The 24,638-nt window shown below is 41.4% G+C and overlaps 1 protein-coding gene across 3 annotated transcripts in view; it reads left to right on the top strand.

Annotated features, from left to right (window-relative positions):
- KCNQ1 (potassium voltage-gated channel subfamily Q member 1) overlaps positions 1 to 24,638 on the top strand; it is a 507,180-nt gene that overhangs the window by 291,290 nt on the left and 191,252 nt on the right. For all 3 annotated transcript variants that reach the window (XM_053720436.1, XM_053720437.1, XM_053720435.1), the window contains one exon: positions 7,155 to 7,281. In XM_053720436.1, the coding sequence (XP_053576411.1) occupies positions 7,155 to 7,281 (127 nt within the window). The remainder of the gene's footprint in view (positions 1 to 7,154; positions 7,282 to 24,638) is intronic.

Genomic DNA, 24,638 nt, shown 5'->3' with positions numbered 1-24,638 from the left:
AAGAATTGGCAACATCTGCCACTCTCCATCTCAGGGCGAATAGCTCTTTACAAAATGACTATCCTTCCTAAGATTCTCTATATCTTGCAGAACCTTCCTGTTCTGATTAAAATATATGATATAAAGAAATTTAATTCTACTCTTAGAAGTTTTATATGGTATTCAAAAAAACCTAGAATTTCACTTCAAAAACTAGCCTTCCCTAAACAATATGCCGGACTGGCACTCTCTGATCTGCATTCCTATAATCTTGTTTTTCTAGGTCGTATAGCTTCTGACTGGATAGCAGAAGCAGATTATTTCACAGACAATGATCTTGAGGCAAACATAATATTCCCTCTAATTCCACTATCTTTGCTGCACTTGTCTTATAACTCTATTCCTAAACAAGTAAAGAAGTTTAAAACAATCTCTATAATCATTAAGGCGTGGAAAAAGATTGGAGCAAAAGTTGGAATTAACACAGATATACCTAAACATCAAACCCTTATTGGTAATCCAGAATCCAAGAAGGAACTTCTTCACCCATTTTGATGAAATGGAAGAGGCAGGGAATATACTATGCACGACAAGTGGTTAATTTTGAGACGGGGAACATTAAATCCTTTGAAGACTTAAAACAAGAATATAGCTTGGATAATCGTGACTTTTTTACATATCTGCAAGTTAGACACTACGTAACGCAATTAATTCATAAGTTCCCGTGGAACTGGACATGGGGTAGGTTAGGGAATTGGCCAGTTCTGATTAAAGCCGGACTTACCTCTATCTCTCCATGGTACACATATATGGTAGGGTTTAAGGGTGAAGAGTGCGTCAAACAAATAGCTCAAAAATGGACAAACCTCTTTATGATTAATATTGATCATAAGAAGCAGGTTTTACGTTCTATAGTCTTACTTTTTGAGACCACAATAGCTGAGACTTGGAGGGAGTCCCATGTGAAACTCATACACTTAACATACTATTCCCCAGATAAAGGTTATAAATGGCATAATACAAACTTTAATAGCTGCCCCAAATGTAGATTACCAGCGGCCGACATAATTCATGTATTATGGTCTTGCCCTAAACTGCAACAACTCTGGCTTAAAATAGAATTTTGGATAGAAAAAGTCTTAAAAATAACTCCTCTAAAGCTTACAGGCATAGATATAATTTTCTTGAAAGATAAGAGTCCAACTTTAAAAGAAGTAAGAATAATAAATCTAATCATTTTAGCAGCTAGAAATTTGTTATTTAAGGACTGGAAGCACAATATTATACCATCAATAACAGAGATTAAAAACTATCTTAGGAAACAATGTATAGTTGAACAACTAGCAACGAACTTGAATTCGGAGCAAGAGATAACTAGTTTTTTTCGAAAGTGGTCAAGATTTATTAGGATATTCCCCCCTAGCGAGATTGATACTCTAATCTATCCATTTCGGAATACCGAAATTGTGTTATTAGACATATGGTAACTTAACTTATCTTATCTGAACAACAAACAGCTCTTTTTTTTTTTTTTTTTTTTTTTTTTTTCCCCCTTCCCTTCCCTCTCCCCCTCAGCTCTGGACATAATTTGATACATTCAAAAGTAAAAGGAGAAAAAGAGAAAAAGAAAAAGGAAAGCAAACAATCTAACACAAGAAATAGTTAAGTTAATCCATTCCAGGAATATTATCTCTCTGGTTTATTTTTGTTATTTTAAAAGGAAAATCCAGCAGACTTATATCTAGTCAGATTGAACTAAGTAGTAACTCATATCAACGGTTCAAGATTAGAAATTTTTTTTTTTTTGTCTTTCTTATTGATTTATCGAATTGATCTATTTGATATGAAATTAATATCTTATCATATGTTATCTTTTTAGAAGAATATTATGTTATGAACTCTTTGTTACTATGAAATCTAATGTTATCCCTGCTGATAATAAATAAAAGATGTAAAAAAAAAAAATTGTACCCTATCTGAAACATGACAGTTTAATTTTGACTATATTGTCCCTTTAAAGGAACATGAAAATCCAATTTGAAATGTTACGGTAAGCAGTGGTAATATTTACTAGAAGTATATTTGCAAACAGATGTATATTGCAAGAATGTGTCTATTATAATTCTTTGTGATGTTAAGCTTTTCAGATTTGACTGTCAGATATCTTTTATGTGATTACTATAAAACATACTTTGCTAACAAGCCTAATGTTTCAGTGTTTTTAGATTTTCTGATCTGCAATGTGCAGTGAAACTATTTTTATACATAACTAGCTCAATGCTATGTTGTTTGCTTGTCAGCATATTCAAGGTCAGCAATTCTTGCTGTGTTTGTCTTTAGAATTTCCTTTTATACTGAAGGCTGATTTAGTTTTGAGCTAATTTTCCTGTTAACTACCACTTACAGCCATTAGGAGCTACATAGGTTCTATGAATACCACTGCTTGAGCACAGGTGGTTCATTTATCTTAAAGGGACAGTCAACTCAAAAAAAGGTATTGTTTAAAAAAATAGAAAATCCCTTTATTACCCATTCCCCAGTTTTGCACCGAAAACATGGTTATATTAAAACACTTTTTACCTCTGTGATTACCTTGTTTCTAAGCATCTTATGACAGCCCCCTGATCACATGACTTTTTATTTATTTATTATCTATTCACTTGCATTTAAGGCAAATAGTGCTGTGTTGTGCAGAACCCATGGGCGTGAGCACAATGTTATCTATATGGCTCACATGAACTAGTAGTATCCTATTGTTAAAAGCAAATACAAAAGCATGTGATAAGAGGCTGTCTGCAGTGGCTTAGAAACAGGCAGAAATGTAGAGGTTTACATGTTATAAAGTATATTAACATAACAATGTTGGTTGTGCAAATCTGGGGAATGGGTAGTAAAGGCATTATTTATATTTTTAAACAATAACAGTTTTTGTGTTGACTGTCCCTTTAAATGCACATGACAGTCAAAATGAAACTTTTTTTCTGTGCCGGAATGTAATGTTTTACAATCTAGTGATGACATTTTACTGTACTTATTTTAAAGAGTAAACAAATATTTAGATACACAATAAATAGATAGGCAATGAATTAAAAAACAAATGCTCATATTACAAATTTATACTCATAACCCACTTACATAAAACCTGTGACTTTCATTACAGAACACATTTGCATATATATTACATAGAACTTAAAGATGTTTTGTGCTCAATATATTTATACAATATTTTATTGTCCTGTGTATATACAGTACTTATAACTGATGCTTTGCTTCTTTGAGTATTTTCTTGAAATTCTCATGCAGTGGTATTATAATAACACTGTGTGTGTGTGCATGCTTGTATGTATATAATGTGACTAGAAACTCAGCCATACCATATCTTTATATTATATATAATGTTATAAATGATTTATAATCTGTGGTTAGATCATTTATTCATTATAAGCTCTAGTCTAGTATATATTAACCCCTAGATGCTGTTAGTACATTAAATGGCATCTTAAAAGCATTGGGCTTAAACGCCTTTAGGGTGGCTTGGAACATCTAACTTTTGCGGCGTCCTGTTCCTTTCTGTGCACAAACGCCAATTAATCCAACTGGGGGATGGGCCTAGCAATAAAGACTGTCCCCCAGGAGCCAATCAGCGCCATTTTTGAAGCACATGATCACAGTGATGGTCATGTGCTTCCTTTTTTTTGTTTACCATCCAAATGTGCATGGATGTGTACTTCCTGAAGGGGTTCATTTTTATTATTCATTTTTGTAAATAATATATACAGTAGTTATATATATATATATATATATACAGTATATATATATATATATATATATATATAAAATTATTTAATCAATAAGAGATACAATAACTACAATGAAAAGTATATGCACACATTTTTTTTTTAACTTTTAAAATGTTTAATTATATTTATGTAAACTAAAGAGAGAGGAAATATGCAATCTGGATTTTGCCCCCACAACTCCACAGAGACAGCAATTGTTAAGGTTACCAACGACCTACTTACAGCAAAATCCAAGGCCACTTCTTTCTGCTTACCCCCCTTGATCTGTCTGCAGCCTTTGATACTGTTGAATACCCTCTTTTGCTCCAAACCCTCCATTCCTTCAACATTTGCGACACAGCTCTCTTATGTTTCTCTTCCTTTCTGTCTAACCGTACGTTTAGTGTAGCCTTCTCTGGGGTATCCTGTGTCCCGTTACCACTTTCTGTTGTGGTACCGCAAGGCTCTGTCCTTGGTCCCCTTCTCTTCTCAATATACACATCATCTTTAGGTTCCTTAATAAAGTCCCATGGGTTTCATTACCATTTGTATGCCAATGACACACAATTCTACCTCTCTGCACCAGACCTATCTTCTTCCTTGCAAACCCGTGTCACTAACTGTCTTTCTCATATCTCATCTTGGATGTTCTCTCCCTACCTTAAAGGGACACTGAACCCATTTTTTTCCCTTCATGATTCAGATAGAGCATGCAATTTTAAACAACTTTCTAATTTACTCCTATTATCAATTTTTATTTGTTCTCTTGCTATCTTTATTTTAAAAGCAGGAATGTGATGCATAGGAGCTGGCCCATTTTTGGTTATGAACCTGGGTATGCTTGCTTATTGGTGGGTAAATGTAAGCCTCCAATAAGCAGGCACTATCCATGGTGCTGAACCTAAAATGGTCTGGCTGCTTAGATTTTCATTCCTACTTTCAAATAAAAATCCATCATTACCCCTACCCCACATGCTCAATGTCTTGGGGTCACACTTGACTCAGATCTTTCTTTCACTCCTCACATTCAGTCCTTGGCTAAAACCTGCCGCTTCCATGTTAAAAACATCTCTAAAATTAGACATTTCCTTACACAAGACACAACTAAGATTTTAATCCTCTCTCTCATCCTTTCCCGCCTCAATTACTGCAACTCCATCCTCTCTGGTCTCCCTAGCTGCTGCCTAGCAATTTTACAATCCATAATGAATGCCTCTGCCAGACTCATCTTCCTTACACGTCGCTCTTCATCTGCTTCACCTCTGTGCCAATTTTTTCACTGGCTTCCTCTTGCCTCCAGGCTTAAACACAAAATTCTCACTCTGACATACAATGCCCTCAACTGCACTGCTCCTCCCTACTCAGATCTTGTCTCCAGAAACTTTCCCTCCCGGCCCCTTTGCTCTGCTCATGATCTCCTTCTCTCCTCAACTCTTGTTACCTCCTCATATTCCCGTTTACTAGACTTCTCAAGACTGGCTCCCAACTTGTGGAACTCTCTGCCTCGCTCCACAAGACTCTCTCCTAGTTTTGAAAGCTTCAAGCGCTCCCTAAAGACTCTACTGTTCAGGGATGCATACAACCTGCACTAACCTTTCCTAACTTCACTGCTATCCCTTTGAACCCCTTAACATGTAAGTTTATGAGCCCAGCTGTTTATAGATCACCCGCATAAGAGCCGATTACAACAGTGCAACTCTCGGCAGGGACCTCTACCCATTTGACCCCCTATAAATGTTACCTTGTTGGCACTCTACAAATACCAGATAATAATAATAATAATAGGAAAGTCAAAATGAAACTTGCTCAATTCAGACAGAGCGTTTAATTTTAAGATACTTCTATTTTTAAATGTACTTTGAACTCTTGGTATCCATTGTTGAAAAGGAATATGTACATATCCTACATGATTAAAAGCTAACTGGTGATATTTACCAGCATACTTACATTTTGTCTCTTGTGATTGTCTCACCCTATGTGCTCAGCTAGCTCCCAGTAGTGAACTGCTGCTCCTTTAGCAAAGGATAACAAGATGTTGAAGCAAATTTGATAATAGAAGTAAATTGGAAAGTCTTTTAAAATTGTATGTTCTATCTGAATCATTAAAGAAAAACTTGGGCTTTAAAATTCCTTTAATAATTAAATCTGGACATTCCTTCATATAAATGAAAACTAAAGGCAGTTTTATGAATTGAACAAGTGAGTAACATAAAACGGTCATACAATTTAAAGTATCCTCTTTTAGGTGCAATAAAAAAGACATAAATAAATGTCCCTTTAGCTACATGCAACTGCAAGATTTACAAGAAGGATGGCATTCTATGCCTGCTGTATATGTCATCTATATTCAGCAGTAGGTTTCATCTTAGGAATGATGGAAAGACTTGTGACTGTACCTCTCCCCAATAATGAGCATTTATACATATGTTAACACAACACACTGCACTATATGATAATGCAAGGCATCTATACACTAATAAACATGCTGCACTGTATAATTAATGCAGAGTACATGTACACTGATAACATATATGCTGCACTAGGGTTCATACACTAAAAAACAGAGCAGGCTGCCCTGTATAATGTTAAGTGCGTATACACTGATAGTGCTGCATACTAATGGCAAACATTCATACACTGAAAATGAACACATTGCACTGTATAGTTATGCCAAGTATCTATACACTGACTGAAATAGGACATGTGCTGGAATTATGGCCATCTTTACACTTTAATGTATAGGTGTGCAGGTAAAGTATATAGATATGTGGTACTGTGCAATAATATTCAAATAGACATATTTGATAGACAGACAGATAAATAGATATATGATAGGTAGATAGAAAGATAGATAGATCTACCAGACACCATGCAGGAGTAGAAGGTGCACTGATATCTTGCAGTATATAAAAAGTTAGAGGATTGTAGGATTATCCGTGCTTCAACAAGTGCCCATAAGCCCCAGTAATACCCATTAGGCTATAAATGGAGGCGAGTCCCACTGCGGTCACTTGCTCCAGCAACATTTATGGAGGCTGCTGAAGATTTGCAGCTAGTGCAAGGGCTGTGCATTGTGATATTTAAGCTGTTCTGGCTGACCTGCACTCTGTCTCCGTGTTTCAGGGGAGCGCCCTCCTATTCCAGCCAGTATATGTCACCACATATGTCCCCTACTATGTAGGCCAAGTTAGGCAGCAAAATATAAATAAAAATATTTTCATTAAAAAACTGATTTTGTGCACCAACTTTGCACCCCCCCCCCCCCCCCCTCAGGGGCACCCCTAGGTGGTCGTCTAGTCTGCCTCTATTGTAGCACTGGCTGGGGATACATATTATACAAAAGGACATGATGTCTGAGATACTGTAATACAGACCTGATCTTTATATCCCCTATAGGAGATTGTACTTGTGGTGTTCTTTGGAGCAGAGTATGTGATTCGGTTATGGTCTGCAGGATGCCGAAGCAAATACGTAGGTGTCTGGGGAAGAATGCGATTTGCTAGGAAGCCTATTTCTGTCATAGGTGAGTCACTCTAATCCAGTTCATCATAAAGTAAAGCAGATGCCACTGACTATTATTATATTATTACCTACGGATTCCAAAGCTCTTTACAGGGGGTAAAATGATTTTGCATTGAAACCAAAGTATGCTTAGCCTAAGCCTAGTTCTTCAAACATGAGACGTGTGATTCTTACCTGACCATAGCCAGATGGTGCTCACCTCAAGCTACTCCACACTTTTTGTCTCCAACTACCACTAAAGTAAACTATCTAGGGAACAGGACCATGCAGTCTTTCTGTCCCAGTCTGGCTTCTCTTTATTGTACCCCTGTATAGCACTGCAGTATTTATTGTACCCCCTGTATAGCACTGCAGTATTTATTGTACTCCCTGTATAGCACTGCAGTATTTATTGTACTCCCTGCATAGCACTGCATTATTTATTGTACTCCCTGCATAGCAATGCAGTATTTATTGTACTCCCTGTATAGCACTGCAGTATTTATTGTACCCCTGTATAGCACTGCAGTATTTATTGTACTCCCTGTATAGCACTGCAGTATTTATTGTACCCCTGTATAGCACTGCAGTATTTATTGTACCCCTGTATAGCACTGCAGTATTTATTGTACTCCCTGTATAGCACTGCAGTATTTATTGTACTCCCTGTATAGCATTGCAGTATTTATTGTACCCCCTGTATAGCACTGCATTATTTATTGTACTCACTGTATAACACTGCAGTATTTAAAGCACCCCCTGTATAGCGCTGCAGTATTTATTGTACCCCCTGTGTAGCGCTGCAGTATTTATTGTACCCCCTGTATACCTCTGCAATATTTATAGCACCCCCTGTATAGCACTGCAGTATTTATTGTACTCCCTGTATAGCACTGCAGTATTTATTGTACTCCCTGTATAGCACTGCAGTATTTATTGTACACCCTGTATAGTACTGCAGTATTTATTGTACCCCTCTGTATAGCACTGCAGTATTTATTGTACTCACTGTATAACACTGCAGTATTTAAAGCACCCCCTGTATAGCACTGCAGTATTTATTGTACCCCCTGTATAGCACTTCAGTATTTATTGTACTCTCTGTATAGCACTGCAGTATTTATAGCCCCCCGTATAGCACTGCAGTATTTATTGTACTCCCTGTATAGCACTGCAGTATTTATTGTACTCTCTGTATAGCACTGCAGTATTTATAGCACCCCCTGTATAGTGCTGCAGTATTTTTTGTATCCTCTGTTTACCACTGCAATATTTATAGCACCCCCTGTATAGCACTGCAGTATTTATTGTACCTCCTGTATACCACTGCAGCAGCAGTATTTATAGTATCCCCTGTATAGCACTGCAGTATTTATTGTACCCCCTGTATACTACTACTACAGCAGCAGTATTTATACTCACTGTATTGCACTGCAGCATTTATAGCACCCCTGTATAGCACTTCTGTATTTTTTTGTTCTCCTTGTATAATGTTGCAGGATTTGTAGTAATAATATTGGCAGAACACAGTGTTTCTTAATCTGCAGATAGGTTGGTTAAGTAGCAGGTTTAACAAACATATCTTCAGACTTTTATGTTTAACTATCTGAGTAAATAGCAGTATCACATTAGTGTCATGAGGTAATCGTATCAAATTATAACTCCCATGTCAGATCAGTTTTCAAATAAATAGACAGTTTCCTATTAATGTGATCCAAATGACTTGTTATACCATCTGTAAATTATTAAATGCGGGGAATTGTATCATTTTTTTTTAATTGGAAATAGCTTATTGTGCTAATTAAACCCTTCACCTATTGTTCACAAGAACATACACAGTCAAATAGGCTGAGCCTGCAGAAAGAGCAGAACTGCTTATCTTATCTTTATCTATACACAAAGGCTAGTACTTAGGGACTGAAATTGTTATTGTGAGTGGTGCTTTTAATGAGCAAGAATAATCATGGAGACATTTCCAGTGTATTAAATACTCTGCAGCTGGTCACTGTTAGAGCATAAAAATGAAAACAATATAGTACTTTGTCCCTTTAATTGTAAGCAATCTAGTAAAGAATGAAGTTTGCAAATAAGGGGAAAGGAAGACAGAGCCCAATGTGCTAAAACATATTTCTTCTACAAGATATGGCAAGTCCACAGATTTCATCCTTACTTGTGGGATTTATCCTCCTGCTAACAGGAAGTGGCAAAGAGCACCACAGCAGAGCTGTATATATAGCTCCTCCCTTCCCTCCACCCCGTCATTCTCTTTGCCTGTATAGTAATAGTAAGAGGTTAAGTGAGGTGTTAGTTTAGTTTCTTCAATCAAGAAGTTTTTTATTTTCAAATGGTGCCAGTGAGTACTATTTTTCTCAGGGAAAGTGAGGATGCTTCCTGCCCTGATGTTGATGATCTTAGCAAGCATTTTCTAAGATCCATGATGGTTCCCACAGCTGCTGAATATAGTGTAAGAAAATCTTCAGGGTGGAGACCGGTGTGTTGCGACAAGCAACTTTGAGGTATATTCAGTCTTTTTGTTTCTGAGGAGACTTGATGCACAGAACAGGCTGACATTTTCCCCTTTATGGGGAGGGGTAAGCAGTATACACATGTATAAAGAAATGGTGTACCTGGAATCCCTTTTTCTTTATTACCATACTATGTTAAAAAATTTTGGCTGATAAAGAGGGGCTTTGATGCTGGAAGTTGCGGTTCTGTTTCAAAGGGTCATGTTATGAAAGGCACATGGCTTAGTGTTATGACATATTGTGTAGAGTTTTTCTCTTACTATACCGAGTGTTTATAAGAGGGTACATGGCTTATAGGGGACATGTTTAATTTTTTTACTATGACCCATGCAGGTCTTGCTGTACTTGCATAACGCCCACGGTGGGCGGGGCCTATTTCGCACGCTCAGACGCACAGTTCAGCTGGATCGCATGGGCGACAGAGTCCTGTTCTCTGGGAAGGCCTGAGTGTTCCGGACTTCAAGAGGGCCTGAATAGCTTCTCGAGCAGCAGCAGTCACATTCGGGGGCAGGTAGTGCAGGGGCCCAATTTGAGATAAAACATACTTTATTTGTTAAACATCGTTATTATATTGGTTTACCATATTTGAGCAAGTGGATGCAATATTGTTAGTGTTTTTGATCATTTTCAAATAAATTTATTGCTAAAAAACACGTTTTTGAACGTCTCGGGAAAATAGTTGCGGTTTTAAAATTTAAAGGCGCAGTACAGTAATTTTTTCTGCATTAACTTTTTACTATAATTGAAATAGAGCAAAAATGTTTTAATAAAAGAACCTCTATTATAAGAGTGCTAATCTGTTTAACATGTCTGAATCTGAGGAGGAAACTCATTGCTCTATGTGTTTAGATGCCACTGTGGAACACCCTCTAACTTTTATCCCTCATGTACTGAGAGGGCCTTGCAGTGCAAAGCACAAATTTTATGTAAAGAAAATATGTCTAAGGATGATTCTCAGTCTGAGGAGAATCAGGGTATACTGCTAACTTCTCCCCAAGCGTCACAACCTTTAACGCCCACCCAAGCGACGCCTGGTTCTTCAACCGCGTCTAATTCTTTTACTCTGCAGGATATGGCTGCAGTTATGTCAACTACCCTTACAGAGGTAATATCTTAGTTGCCAGCTTTACAGGGTAAACACAGGACAGAAGTCAATGCGAATACTGAGTCCTCTAATGCTTTATTAGCTATTTCCGATGTACCCTCACAGGGATCTGATTTGGGGGTCAGGGAACTTTTGTCTGAGGGGGAACTTTCCGATTCGGGAAGTGCGGTACCTCAAACAGACTTGGACACCATGTCCTTTAAATTTAAGCTTGAACACCTCCACCTGTTGCTTCTGGAGGTTTTGTCGACTCTGGATGACTGTGACCCTATTGTGGTGCCACCAGAGTAATTGTGTAAGATGGACAAATACTTAGAAGTACCTGCCTACACTGATGTTTTTCCGGTTCCTAAGAGAATCTCTGAGATTATTAAGAGGGAATGGGACAGACCGGGTATTCTGTTCTCACCCTCTACTAATTTCAAGATGATGTATCCCATAGCTGACACTGTTCATGACTCATGGCAAACAGTCCCTAAGGTGGAGGGAGCTATATCTACCCTGGCGAAGCGTACAACTATTCCTATTGAAGACAGTTGTGCTTTTAAAGACCCTATGGATAAGAAATTGGAGGGTCTTCTAAAGAAATTGTTTATTCATCAGGGTTTCCTCTTACAACCAACGGCCTGCATTGTTCCAGTTACCACTGCGGCAGCCTTCTGGTTTGATCCTTTAGAAGAGTCTCTTAAGACTGAGACTCCCTTAGAGGATATATTAGATATAATTAAGGCTCTTAAGCTGGCTAATTCTTTTATTACAGACGCCGCCTTTCAGATTGCTAAATTGGCGGCTAAGAATGCTGGATTTGCTATTTTAGCGCGTAGAGCGTTATAGTTAAAATCTTGGTTGGCTGATGTGTCATCTAAGTCAAAGCTTTTGGCTATTCCTTTCAAGGGGAAAACCCTATTCGAGCCTGACTTGAAGGAAATTATTTCTGACATTACGGGAGGTAAGGGTCATCTCCTACCTCAGGATAGAACTACTAAACTGAGGGGTAAACAAAATAATTTTCATTCCTTTCGGAACTTTAAAGGAGTCCCCTCTTCTTCCTCGTCTTCCGCCAAGCAGGAAGGGAATTTTGCCCAGACCAAGTCCATCTGGAGACCCAACCAGACTTGGAACAAGGGTAAACAACCCAAGAAGCCCGCTGCTGCTACCAAGACAGCATGAAGGGGCAGCCCCCGATCCGGGAGCGGATCTAGTAGGGGGCAGACGTTTTCTCTTTGCCCAGGAAATCGTGTCCCACGGGTATCAACTGGAATTCAAAGATTTTCTCCCAAGAGGGAGATTTCTTCTTTCACGATTGTCTGTAGACCAGATAAAAAGAGAGGCGTTCTTACGTTGTGTAAAAGACCTCTCTACTTTGGGAGTAATTCGTCCTGTCCCAAGTCTAGAACAGGGGCAGGGGTTTTATTCAAATCTTTTCGTGGTTCCCAAAAAAGAGGGAACGTTCAGACCCATTTTAGACCTCAAGAGTCTAAACAAGTTTCTCAGAGTCCCATCCTTCAAGATGGAGACCATTCGAACAATTTTACCAATGATCCAGGAGGGTCAATATATGACTACCGTGGACTTGAAGGATGCATACCTTCATATTCCTATCCACAAGGATCATCATCAGTACCTAAGGTTTGCCTTCCTGGACAAAAATTTTCAGTTTGTGGCTCTTCCCTTCGGGCTGGCCACAGCACCCAGAATCTTCACGAAGGTTCTAGGGTCCCTTCTGGCGGTACTCAGACCGTGGGGCATAGCAGTGGCACCTTATCTGGACGATATTCTGATTCAGGCATCGTCTTATCATCTAACAAAATCCCATACAGACACAGTGTTATCCTTTCTGAGAACTTCACCATAAAGAAACTGTGAGAGCGAACGGCAGGGTAAATTAAAACCATGTCTTTAATAGTCCAAAAGTTAAAAGCTGATGGTACAAACAGCAAAGAAAGTTGCACACAAGCACCTGGGGTAGGCAAGCTTACTCGTTTCGGCTGTTAGGCCGTAATCATATGCTATACTATGATTACGGCCTAACAGCCGTTCGCTCTCACAGTTTCTTTATGGTGAAGTTATTATTGCCTGCTTGAGCAAAACGGCGCCCTGCCTAAGAAGTCCTATACCTGTTTAAAGCTCCCGGTTGGTTATGGGATTTACCTCACTCTTCTGACTATCGTTGATGAGCCGACGGAACCTCCTGAACTCTTTCAGTGGTCGACACGGTGGTGACACTTTGGCGACACGCCCCCGGCAACAAGCATTGGATCCGGCTGAATTACGCATAGGACGTCAGCGTGTATGCAACACGCTCCCTCGCCTGGTCGATTGGGAGTCCGGCGTCTCACTGCTCTCTACCTGTCCCACGACCGCAGCCTGGCTCTGCGGGAAAGCATATCAGGATCCATTGGACAACTACGGACCTAATCCTTGCTATAAGGCATAACCGTAAGTTATACGGACTCGATTTCTGGTGGTGAGACACCAATCAACTGTACTAGCATTACAGAGTGAATTGATTTGAGGTAATTCCCCTTCCACCGGTGGACAGTCTAAATATTTAGACATTGATCTTTAGAGCAAAGGATTTATTTCTGTCATTGATCTCTCTCCCCACATTGCATCTTGTTGGTTTATCCTTTCTGAGAACTCACGGATGGAAGGTGAATCTAGAAAAAACGTTCACTAATTCCACAGACAAAGGTTCCCTTCTTGGGAACTCTGATAGATTCTATAGCCATGAAGATTTTTCTGACGGATGTCAGAAAGTCAAAGATTCTAAATACATGCCGAGCCCTTCAGTCCAATCCTCGGCCATCAGCGGCTCAGTGCATGGAGGTCATTGGATTAATGTTGGCGGCAATGGACATCATTCCGTTTGCTCGGTTTCATCTCAGACCACTGCAACTGTGCATGCTCGGACAGTGGAATGGGGACTATGCAAATTTATCTTCTCCGATAAATCTGGACCAAGAGACCAGAAACTCTCTTCTTTGGTGGTTGTTGCTGGATCATCTGTCCCAAGGGACGTGTTTCTGCAGACCCTTGTGGGTGATAGTGACAACGGACGCCAGTCTACTAAGCTGGGGTGCAGTCTGGAATTCCCTGAAGGCTCAGGGTGTATGGACTCAGGTGGAGTCTCTACTTCCAAACAATATTCTGGAATTGAGATCAATATTCAATGCGCTTCAGGCGTGGCCTCAGTTGGCTTCGGCCAAATTCATCAGATTCCAGTCGGACAACATCACGACTGTGGCTTACATCAGTCATCAGGGAGGAACGAGGCGTTTCTTAGCAATGACAGAAGTATCCAAGATAATTCAATGGGCAGAGGCCCACTCTTGTTCTCTGTCAGCAATCTACATCCCAGGAGTGGACAACTGGGAAGCAGACTTTTTAAGCCGACAGGCATTTCATCCAGGGGAGTGGGAGCTCCATCCGGAGGTCTTTGTCTCACTGATTCTCCGATGGGGCAGACCGGAATTGGATCTGATGGCGTCTCGACAGAATGCCAAGCTCCCAAGATACGGATCCAGGTCGAGTGATCCTCAGGCCGAACTGATAGATGCCTTGGCAGTGCCTTGGTCGTTCAACCTAGCTTATTTGTTTCCACCATTTCCTCTCCTTCCCTGGGTGATTGCTCGGATCAAACAGGAGAAAGCTTCAGTAATTCTAATCGCGCCTACGTGGCCACGCAGGACTTGGTATGTAGATCTAGTGGACATGTCTTCTCTGCCTCCGTGAAAACTTCCAGTGAGACAGGACCTTCTCATTCAAGTTCCTTTCCAACATCCAAATCTAATTTCTCTGCAGCTGACTGCCTGGAGATTGAACGCTTGATTTTTAAGCGGGGATTTTCTGATTCGGGTATCGATACCTTAATTCAGGCACGTAAGCCTGTCACTAGAAAGATCTATCATAAGATATGGCGTAAATATCTTTTTTGGGGTGAATCCAAGGGCTACTCATGGAGTAAGGTTAGGATTCCCAGGATTCTGTCTTTTCTCCAAGAAGGATTGGAGAAAGGGTTATCAGCGAGTTCCTTAAAGGTACAAATTTCTGCTTTGTCAATTTTGCTACACAAACGCTTGGCAGATGTTCCGGACGTTCAGTCTTTTTGTCGGGCTCTAACCAGAATTAAAGGGACAGTATACACTCGTTTTCATATAACTGCATGTAATAGACACTACTATAAAGAATAAGATGCACAGATACTGATATAAAAATCCAGTATAAAATGGTTTAAAAACTTACTTAGAAGCTGTCAGTTTAGCTCTGTTGAAAAGGCAGTTGGAAAGCCCACTGCAAGTGGGAAATAAGACACTCCCCCTCCCCCTTCTTTTGCATAGGAAAAGACCCTTTACACAAACAGGAGCAAGCTGGAGTAGGTAGCTGACAGTATTCAAATAAAACTTTGGGGCTTGGTTAGGAGTCTGAAAATCACAGCAATGTTATTTAAAAATAAGCGAAAATATACATTTAAAAAAAAACAAAAAACTTTATGGCCTTTATAAATAGATCATCTACAAAACATTTATGCAAAGAAAAAATGAGTGTATAATGGCCCTTTAAACCTGTGTTTAGACCAATTCCTCCACCCTGGAGTTTAAATTTAGTTCTTAATGTTCTTCTAGGGGTTCCGTTTGAACCCATGCTTTCCATAGATATTAAGTTGTTATCTTGGTAAGTTTTGTTTTTGGTTGCTATTTCTTTCTTTCAGCATTACAATGTGATTCGCCTTATCTTATCTTCCATTCTGATAAGGTGGTTTTACGTACCAAACTTGGTTTTCTTCCTAAGGTTGTTTCTAATAAGAATATTAATCAGGAAATAGTTGTTCCTTCATTATGTCCTAACTCTTCTTCTAAGAAGGAGCGTATGTTGCATAACCTGGACGTGGTCCGTGCCCTGAAGTTTTACTTGCAGGCGACTAAGGATTTCCGTTAGTCATCTTCATTATTCATTGTTTTTTCTGGAAAGCGTAGGGGATCAGAAAGCTACGCTACCTCTCTTTCTTTTTGGCTGAAGAGTATCATCCGTCTGGCGTATGAGACTGCTGGACAGCAGCCTCCTGAAAGAATTACGGCTCATTCTACTAGGGCTGTGGCTTCCTCATGGGCATTTAAAAATGATGCTTCTGTTGAACAGATTTGCAAGGCTGCTACTTGGTCGTCTCTTCACACTTTTTCCAAATTTTCCAAATTTGATACTTTTGCTTCTTCTGAGGCTATTTTTGGGAGAAAGGTTCTTCAAGCAGTGGTGCCTTCCGTTTAGGTTCCTGTCTTGTCCTTCCTTTTCATCCGTATCCTATTGCTTTGGTATTGGTTTCCCACAAGTAAGGATGAAATCATATCATTGTAAAAGAAAAGTAAATTTATGCTTACCTGATAAATAAATTTATTTTACGATATGACGAGTCCACGGCCCACCCTGTTATTTTAAGACAGATTTATTTTATTTTTTGTAAACTTCAGTCACCTCTGCACCTTTTTAGCCTTTCCTTTTCTCTTCCTATAACCTTCGGCCGAATGACTGGAGGTGGAGGGGAAGGGAGGGGCTATATATACAGCTCTGCTGTGGTGCTCTTTGTCACTTCCTGTTAGCAGGAGGTTAATATCCCACAAGTAAGGATGAAATCCGTGGACTCGTCATATCGTAAAAGAAATTAATTTATCAGGTAAGCATAAATTTACTTTTTCCTGCAGGCTTTACCGCGCAGTTACAATCTACGGTGTCCGCGGCACTGAGTGCCCTACCTATCTCTGGGAAACGTAAGGAAAGGTAAAACACAGTTCTCCTGTTTTAGAATCATCTAATTTCAAATCGAATCTAGCTTGTATGTCCCAGCTATCATCCAGAGGATGAGTTAACCTTTGTGGCGTCAGAGGGTGGTTTCTATTACTAAATCTCCTCCGGCAGAGGAACCCTCCTTTAGATTTAAAATTGAACTTCTGCGTTTTTTACTGAAGGAGGTCCTGTCTACTCTAGAAGTTCCAGAGGCTAAGCTATCTGAGGAACCTAAGATCCCTAAGTTAGATAGGGTTTATGAAGACAGGAAGGTCCCACAAACTTTTCTGGTCCCAGTTTGTATGGCGAATGGAAAAGAATTGGAACATCCTTTTCTCTCTTGGCTACTTTTAAAACATTGTTCTCGGTCCCTGACTCTCAATTAGAGCTGTGCTGCTCCATCCCTAAGGTGGACGGCGTCATTTCAACGCTAGCTAAGCGTACTACTATCCCTCTTGAGGACAGTTCTTCCTTTAGAGAAACTATGGATAAGAAGTCCAACACGCAGGATTATTATTTCAACCCGCGGCAGCCGGGGTCGCCACCTACTGCGGCAACTCCCTTTCAAAACCTATTGAGGTGGAATCTCCCCTCGAGGATATTCAGGAGAGAATTAAAGCTTTAAGAGTAGCTAATTCTTTCATCTGTGATGCGAATATGCAGATTATTCGCCTGAATGCTAAGACTTCAGGTTTTACGGTCCTAGCACGCAGGACTCTCTGGTTGAAGTCTTGGTCTGTGGATATAACTTCTAAATACAGACTCCTTTCTCTTCCTTTCAAGGGGAAAATTTTATTTGGACCAGGTCTGGACTCCATCATCTCTACGTTTACTGGAGGGAAAGGTGCCTTCCTACCTCAGGATAAGAAGAACAGACTTAAGGGATGGCATTCCTCTAATTTTCGCTCCTTTTGTTCGGACAAATCCCAACGATCTCAATCTTCGCCCGAGCCACACAAGAGCACTTGGAAGCCTGCTCAGTCCTGAAACAAGTCCAAGCAGAGAAAGAAGCCTGCCAATAATAAATCGGCATGAAGGAGGAGCCCTCAATCCGGGCTCAGATTGAGTAGAGGGCAGATTGTTGCTTTTCTCAGACGCTTAGTTTCAGGATGTTCAGGATTCTTGGTTGCTGGAGGTCGTATCTTAGGGATACCGGTTAGGATTCAAATCTCATCTGCCCAGGGGCAGATTCCTACTCTCCAGACTCTCTACAAGACCGGAGAAGAGGTCAGCCTTTTTAGATTATGTAAGGGATCTATCCTCCTTAGGAGTAATAGTATGGGTACCTGCATCAGAAAGAGGTCTGGGGTTCTATTCAAACCTCTTTGTGGTTCCCAAAAAGGAGGGACCTTTTTGTCCAATTCTGGACTTGAAGTGCCTAAACAAATTTGTAACTGTCCCCTCCTTCAAGATGGAGACTATAAGATCAATGCTTCCCCTGGTTCAGGAAGGACAGTTTATGACTACCATAGATCTGAAGGATGCATACCTTCACGTTACGATCCACAGGGACCATTTCCAGTTCCTGAGATTCGCCTTTCTGGATCAAGACTTCCAGTTCATAGCACTTCCGTTTGGCTTAGCTACTGCTCCAATGATATTTACGAAGGTCCTGGGGGCTCTTCTAGCGGTTGCCAGAACCCAAGGTATAGCAGTAGCTCCTTACCTGGACGATATCTTGGTACAGGCACCATCTTTTCGTCTTTGGTCACATGGATGGAAGATAAACTTGGAAAAGAGTTTGCTTACTCCATATACTAGAGTGAATTTCCTGGGCACAGTTATAGGCTCGGTGTCCATGAAGATCTTTCTAACAGATCAGAGACATTGCAAGCTAACAACAGCATGTCTTGCCCTCCAGGCCTCCTTGAGACCTTCGGTGGCCCAGTTTATGGAGGTGATTGGACTCATGGTGTCTTGTATGGACATCATTCTCTTTGCCAGATTCCATCTCAGACCTTTACAGCTATGCATGCTGAGACAATGGAACAGCAACCATTCAGATCTGTTACAACAGATAGTTCTGGACAGCCTGTCGAGAGACTTGCTCTCTTGGTGGCTCTGTCAAGATCACCTGTCCCAAGACACGTGCTTCTTGAGACCGTCCTGTGAGATTGTGACTACAAACGCCAGTCTTTCCGTCTGGGGAGCCGTTTGGGGTGCCAGGAAGGCACAGGGGCTGTGGACTCAGGAGGAGTCCACTCTTCCGATCAAAATCTTGTAACTCTGGGCAATCTTCAATGCTCTGAAGGCTTGGCCCCTCCTGGGTTCGCCCCAGTTTATCAGATTCCAATCAGACAATATAACTTTGGTAGCCTACATCAACCATCTGGGAGGAACGAGAAGTTCCTTAGCGATGAGAGAAGTATCTCAAATCCTAGAATGGGCGGAGGCCCACAACTGGATGCTGTCAGCGATCCACATTCCGAGTGTGGACAACTGGGAAACGGACTTGATCAGCAGGCAATATTTTCACCCAGGGGGATGTTCTGTCCACCGCGAGATCTTTGCAGAGATATGCAGCAGGTGGGGGATGCCTGAGATAGACCTCATGACCTCCAGTCTCAATGCCAAACTAACCAAGTATGGGTCAAGATTGAGGGATCCTCAAGCTGTTCTAATAGATGCCCTAGCGGTTCCATGGAGGTTCAGACTCATATATCTCTTTCCTCCATTACCTCTTCTCCCTCGTGTGGTGGCCCGCATCAAACAGGAGCAAGCATCAGTGATTCTAATTGCTCCATCCTGGCCACAAAGGACTTGGTTCGTGGATCTGGTGGGGATGTCCTCATCTCCTCCGTGGAGGTTACCTTGTTGCAGGGACCTAGGGATACATGGTCCCTTCCTTCATCAAAATCTAGATTCTCTGAGGATGACTGCGTGGAGATTGAACGCTTAGTCTTAGTAAGGAAAGGTTTCTCTGGAGAATGTCATCAACACTTTGATTCAAGCTCGTAAGCCAGTTACTCGACACATCTACCATAAGGTGTGGCGTACTTACCTGCACTGGTGTGAGGAGTGTCGTTTTTCTTGGCATAAGATTAAAGTTGCCAGAATTTTTTTTTTTCTCCAGGATGAACTGGAGAAGGTTCTATCTGCTAGATCCCTGAAGGGACAGATATCAGCCCTGTTGGTGTTGCTGCACAAGAGATTACCTGAGCTTCCGGATGTTCAGTCCTTCGTTAAGGCTCTGACTAGGATCAGACCTGTGTTTAGAAAGATGGCTCCGCCATGGAGTCTCAATCTTGTTCTTCGTGTGTTGCAGCAGGCTCCATTTGAGCCCATGCATAATGTTGACATTAAACAGTTATCTTGGAAGGTTTTGTTTCTATTGGCTATTGCCTCTGCTCGCAAAGTCTCAGAGATTTCTGCCTTGCATTGTGATCCCCCTTACCTTGTTTTTCATGCCGAGTTAGGTACTAAGTTAGGTTTCCTTCCTAAGGTGGTGTCAGATCACAACATTAATCAAGAGATTGTTGTTCCTTCCTTGTGTCCCAAGATGTGGTTCGTGCCTTGAAGTTCAGTTCAGACAATCTTCTTCTTTGTTTGTTATCTATACGAGTAAGGGTAGGGGTCAGAAGGCCACTACGTCTTCCCTTTCTTTCTGGTTGAGAAGTGTCATCTGCCTAGCTTATGAGACAGCGTGACTTCAGCCTCCTGAGAGAATTACGGCTCATTCAACTAGAGCAGTAGCTTATTCATGGGCTTTTAAGAACGAAGCCTCAATGGATCAAATTTGTAAGGCAGCTACCTGGTCCTCCTTACATACGTTTTCTAAATTTTACAAGTTTGATGTGTTTACTTCAGCTGAAGCAGATTTCGGGAGGAAGGTTTTGCAGGCTGTGGTGCCCTCAGATTAGGGTCCATCTCTTTTTTGTTCCCTCCCGTTATTCCTTCAGTGTCCTCTGGAGCTTGGGTATTGTTTTTCCAACAGTAAGGAATGAAGTCATGGACTCTTCCTACCTTTTGAAAATAACATTTATGCTTACCAGATAAATGCCTTTCTTTCCTGGCAGGGAGAGTCCACGACCCTGCCCGTAAGTTATTCGTTGTTTGGGCGGCTCCCTTTTTGTTTTTCTTCTGGTACCTTTATACCCTGATGTTTCTCCTACTTTTCCTTGTTCCCTCGGCCGAATGACTGGGGGGATAGGGGAAGTGGGAGGGATATTTAAGCCTTTGGCTGAGGTGTCTTTTTCTCCTCCTGGTGACCAGGTGTTATATTTCCCAACAGTAAGTAATGAAATCGTGGACTCTCCCTGCCAGGAAAGAAAGGAATTTATCTGGTAAGCATAAATGTTATTTCATAAATATACAACAAATTGGGGGCAACAAGTTAATGATTAGCTTATTGAAATATTGACATTCATTAGTGTATTCAACATGTAAAAACTTTACCTTCACTTTAAGGCACAATAAAATTCCCCATTGATTAATGAATGAAGATAAAATAGAAATGCCATACATATCTAGTATTTAGTTTGCTTGCTTTTGCTGTAAATCACCTTGCTCTTATGTAAAAATGGTGCTGCCCCATGCTACCTAGAAAGATGGTGGAGCTCAGATTCTGTACCTAATTATGCTGCTTTTAAAAAAGACATGAAATCCAAAAAATTTCTTTCATGATTCAGAGGGAACATGCAATTGCAAACAACTTCCTAATTTATTTCTATTATGACATTTTCTTTGTTCTTTTGGTATAATTTTTTGAAAAGCAGGGAGGAAAGCTCGGGAGCAGGCACATGTTTAGAGCACTATACAGCAGCAAGAGCAATAGATGGTAGCACTATTTTCTGACATGTAGTGCTCCAGATATCTACCTAGTAGACATGCGCAGCAGTGAAAAATTCGTTCCAGACGATATTTTTCAGAGCGAATATTCAGAAAATTAGTTTTCCGAATATTGTCTACCTCACTATTTGGTATTTGTTTTGTTTAAAATTAAATGAATACTGAATATTCGGGAACATTTACTGTTAATGTTAATGTTCCTTTGTTACAGGTGAAAAAGGTCACCTTTAGCCTTATACTTACCTCTAGCGTGCTGGAGAGCCGTGCTAATCCGCCTCTTCTTCACAGAGCCCCAACGCCACATACAAATAAACTATAAAATTTAGACTAAACCTTTACAGATTTACCTTAACACAACTGTTTGTCCAATTTTCAAAACAACATAACTATCCTATATAATAAACGGCCAAGTATGTTTGTCAGATGCAGTCATGCGCAGTAGAGACTGCACGAGGACAAACACACCTGGCCGTTTGGATCCTGACAGCAGAGAGAACAGAGCAAGGCTAAAGCGGCGTGTCAGGGGCGTGGTTGACGGGAGTGCCACAATAGGGGCGTGGCCCGGGTGGGGTGTCGTGGTGGGGGCGTGGCCAAACAGGCCATGAGAGTTAGCAAAGGGTTTGAAAGAGAGATCAAGAGAGGGGGGCAAGAACAAAAGAAAGGGGGAGAGAGAGCAAAAGAAAAGGGGGAAAGAGGGCAAAAGAGAGGGGGACAGAGAGGGGAGAGAGTGAAAAATAGAGGGGGGAGAGAGAGAGAGCAAAAGAGGGGGGCAAGAGCAAAAGAGAGGGGACAGAGAGAGCAAAAGAGAAGGGAGAGAGAGAGCAAAAGAGAGGGGGAGAGAGAGCAAAAGAGAGGGGGAGACAGTCGAGAGAACAGAGCAAGGTTAAAGCGGCGTGTCAGGGGGCGTGGTCGATGGGAGTGGTGCAATGGGGGCGTGGTCTGGGTGGGGGCATGGCCTGGGCGGGGTGTCACGATGGGGGTGTCACAATGGGGGCGTGGCCAGACAGGCCGTGAGAGAGAGCAAAGGGTTTGAAAGAGAGGAGGGGCAAGAGCAAAAGAGAGGGGGGAGAGAGAGCAAAAGAAAGGGGAGAGAGAGCCAAAGAGGTGGGGGGGGGGAGAGAACAAAAGAGAGGGAGAAGAGAGCGCAAAAGAAAGGGGAGAGAGAGCAAAACAAAGCGGGGAGAGAGCCAAAGAGGGGGGAGAGAGAACAAAAGAGAGGGAGAGAGACCCAAAGAGGGGGGAGAGAGAACAAAAGAGAGAGGGGGAGAGAGAGCAAAAGAAAGGGGGTACAGAGCCAAATAGGGGGGAGAGAGAGCAAGAGGGGGGGAGAGCCAAAGAGGGGTGGGAGAGAACAAAAGAGAGGGGGAAGAGACCTCAAAAGAAAGGGGAGAGAGAGCAAAAGAGGGGGGAGAGAGAGAACGAAAGAGAGGGGGAGAGAGCTGAAGAGGGGGGAGAGAGAGCAAAAGAGAGGGGGAGAGAAGAGAACAAGAGAGGGGAGAGAGAGAGCAAGAAAGAGGGGAGAGAGAGATAGCAAAAGAGAGGGGGGACAGAGAGCAAAAGAGAGGGGAGAGAGAGAAAAATAGAGGGGGGAGAGAGCGAGAGCAAAAGAGGGGGGAGACAGAAAAAGAGAGGGGACAGAGAGAGCAAAAGAGAGGGGGAGAGAGCAAAAGAGAAGGGAGAGAGCGAGCAAAAGAGAGGGGGAGAGCGAGCAAAAGAGAGGGAGGAGAGAGCAAAAGAGAAGGAAGAGAGAGCAAAAGAGAGGGAATAGAGAGCAAAAGAGAGGGAAGAGAGAGCAAAGAAGAGGGGGAGAGAGAGAGCAAAAAAGAGGGGGAGAGAGAGAGAGCAAAAAAGAGAGGGAAGAGAGAGAGCAAAAAAGAGGGTGGAGAGAGAGAGAGCAAAAAAGAGGCGGGAGAGAGAGAGCAAAAGAGAGGGGGGAAGAGAGAGCAAATGAGAGGGGAGAGAGAGAAAAATAGAGGGGAGAGAGAGAAAAATAGAGGGGGGAGAGAGCAAAAGAGAGGGGAAAGAGAGAGCAAAAAATAGGGTGGGGAGAGTGAGAAAAATAGAGGGGGGAGAGTGAGAAAAATAGAGGGGGGAGAGAGAGAGAGAGAGCAAAAGAGGGGGGAGAGAGCAAAATAGAGGGGAGAGCGCAAAAGAGAGGGGAGAGAGAGAGCGCAAAAGAGAGGGGAGAGAGAGCAAAAGAGAGGGGGGAGAGAGAGAGCAAGGGGTGGGACCGCTGTACTGCAAAAATGGCCCGTGTACACATGCTTTAGTACTAGTTTGTTATAATTAAGCAAAACAAAACCACAAACTGTTTCAAAAGAGGTAGAACAAGAAAGAGACAGCCTATCACTGTTTATAACATTCTGTTATTCACTCGTTCAGAAAATTTGCATTGAAATGCAAAAATGTCAACATATCCACATGCTCCTGGCTGAGGTTGGCTCTCTTTTTGCAGCTATTTTGTCTGCAGCGGAGAAGAGGCGCTCAGATGGTGTTGAGGTGCCTGAGATGCATAAGTAGTGCTTTGCCAATTTCACCAAGGTGGGCTATTTATCTTTTATAACTCTCCACCAATGCAAGGGGTCTCTTAAAAAAGTAAGCCTGGACTTCATTCTAACATAAAAATATCTTGAATATCTATATGTAATGGTAAATAGCCAGCTATAAAGTTAGGGAAAAAATATCTAGTCCGCTCTTAAAATAACAGATATATATTTATATAGGTTGAATTTGGTACATATTACAATGAATTAAAAATTTAAAAAAAAGTCAAAAGCGCTAAGGACTTGATATATATCAATAACAGGACAAAGCCTTACACATTTATCTATATAGTACATATAATCAGCAATAGCAAGCGATACGCTAATAATTGTGCAAGATAATAGTGCACATCAATTCAAATAACAAATCCCATCAATTTAGGGCTAGGGGGTCAATTTATCAAGCTCCATACGGGTTCGCTCTGAGGCGACGGACAGAAATCAACCCGACCAAATACGATCGGGTTGAATGACACCCCCTTGTGAACTGCTGGTGCAATGATAAATGCCGACAGAGTATGCTGTCTGCATTTATCGATGTGCAGCGGACATGATACACTACATCGCTCGCATTATAATAAATTGACCCCTAGGTGTGAATAACAAGCTTGGAGATATATCATGCAAAGCATAGTCCCAA

The sequence above is a fragment of the Bombina bombina genome, chromosome 7 (assembly GCF_027579735.1).
Source record: "Bombina bombina isolate aBomBom1 chromosome 7, aBomBom1.pri, whole genome shotgun sequence".
NCBI lineage: Eukaryota > Metazoa > Chordata > Amphibia > Anura > Bombinatoridae > Bombina > Bombina bombina.
The sequence above is the reverse complement of the archived record's forward strand: the minus strand, read 5'-3'. Positions and strand labels throughout refer to the sequence as shown.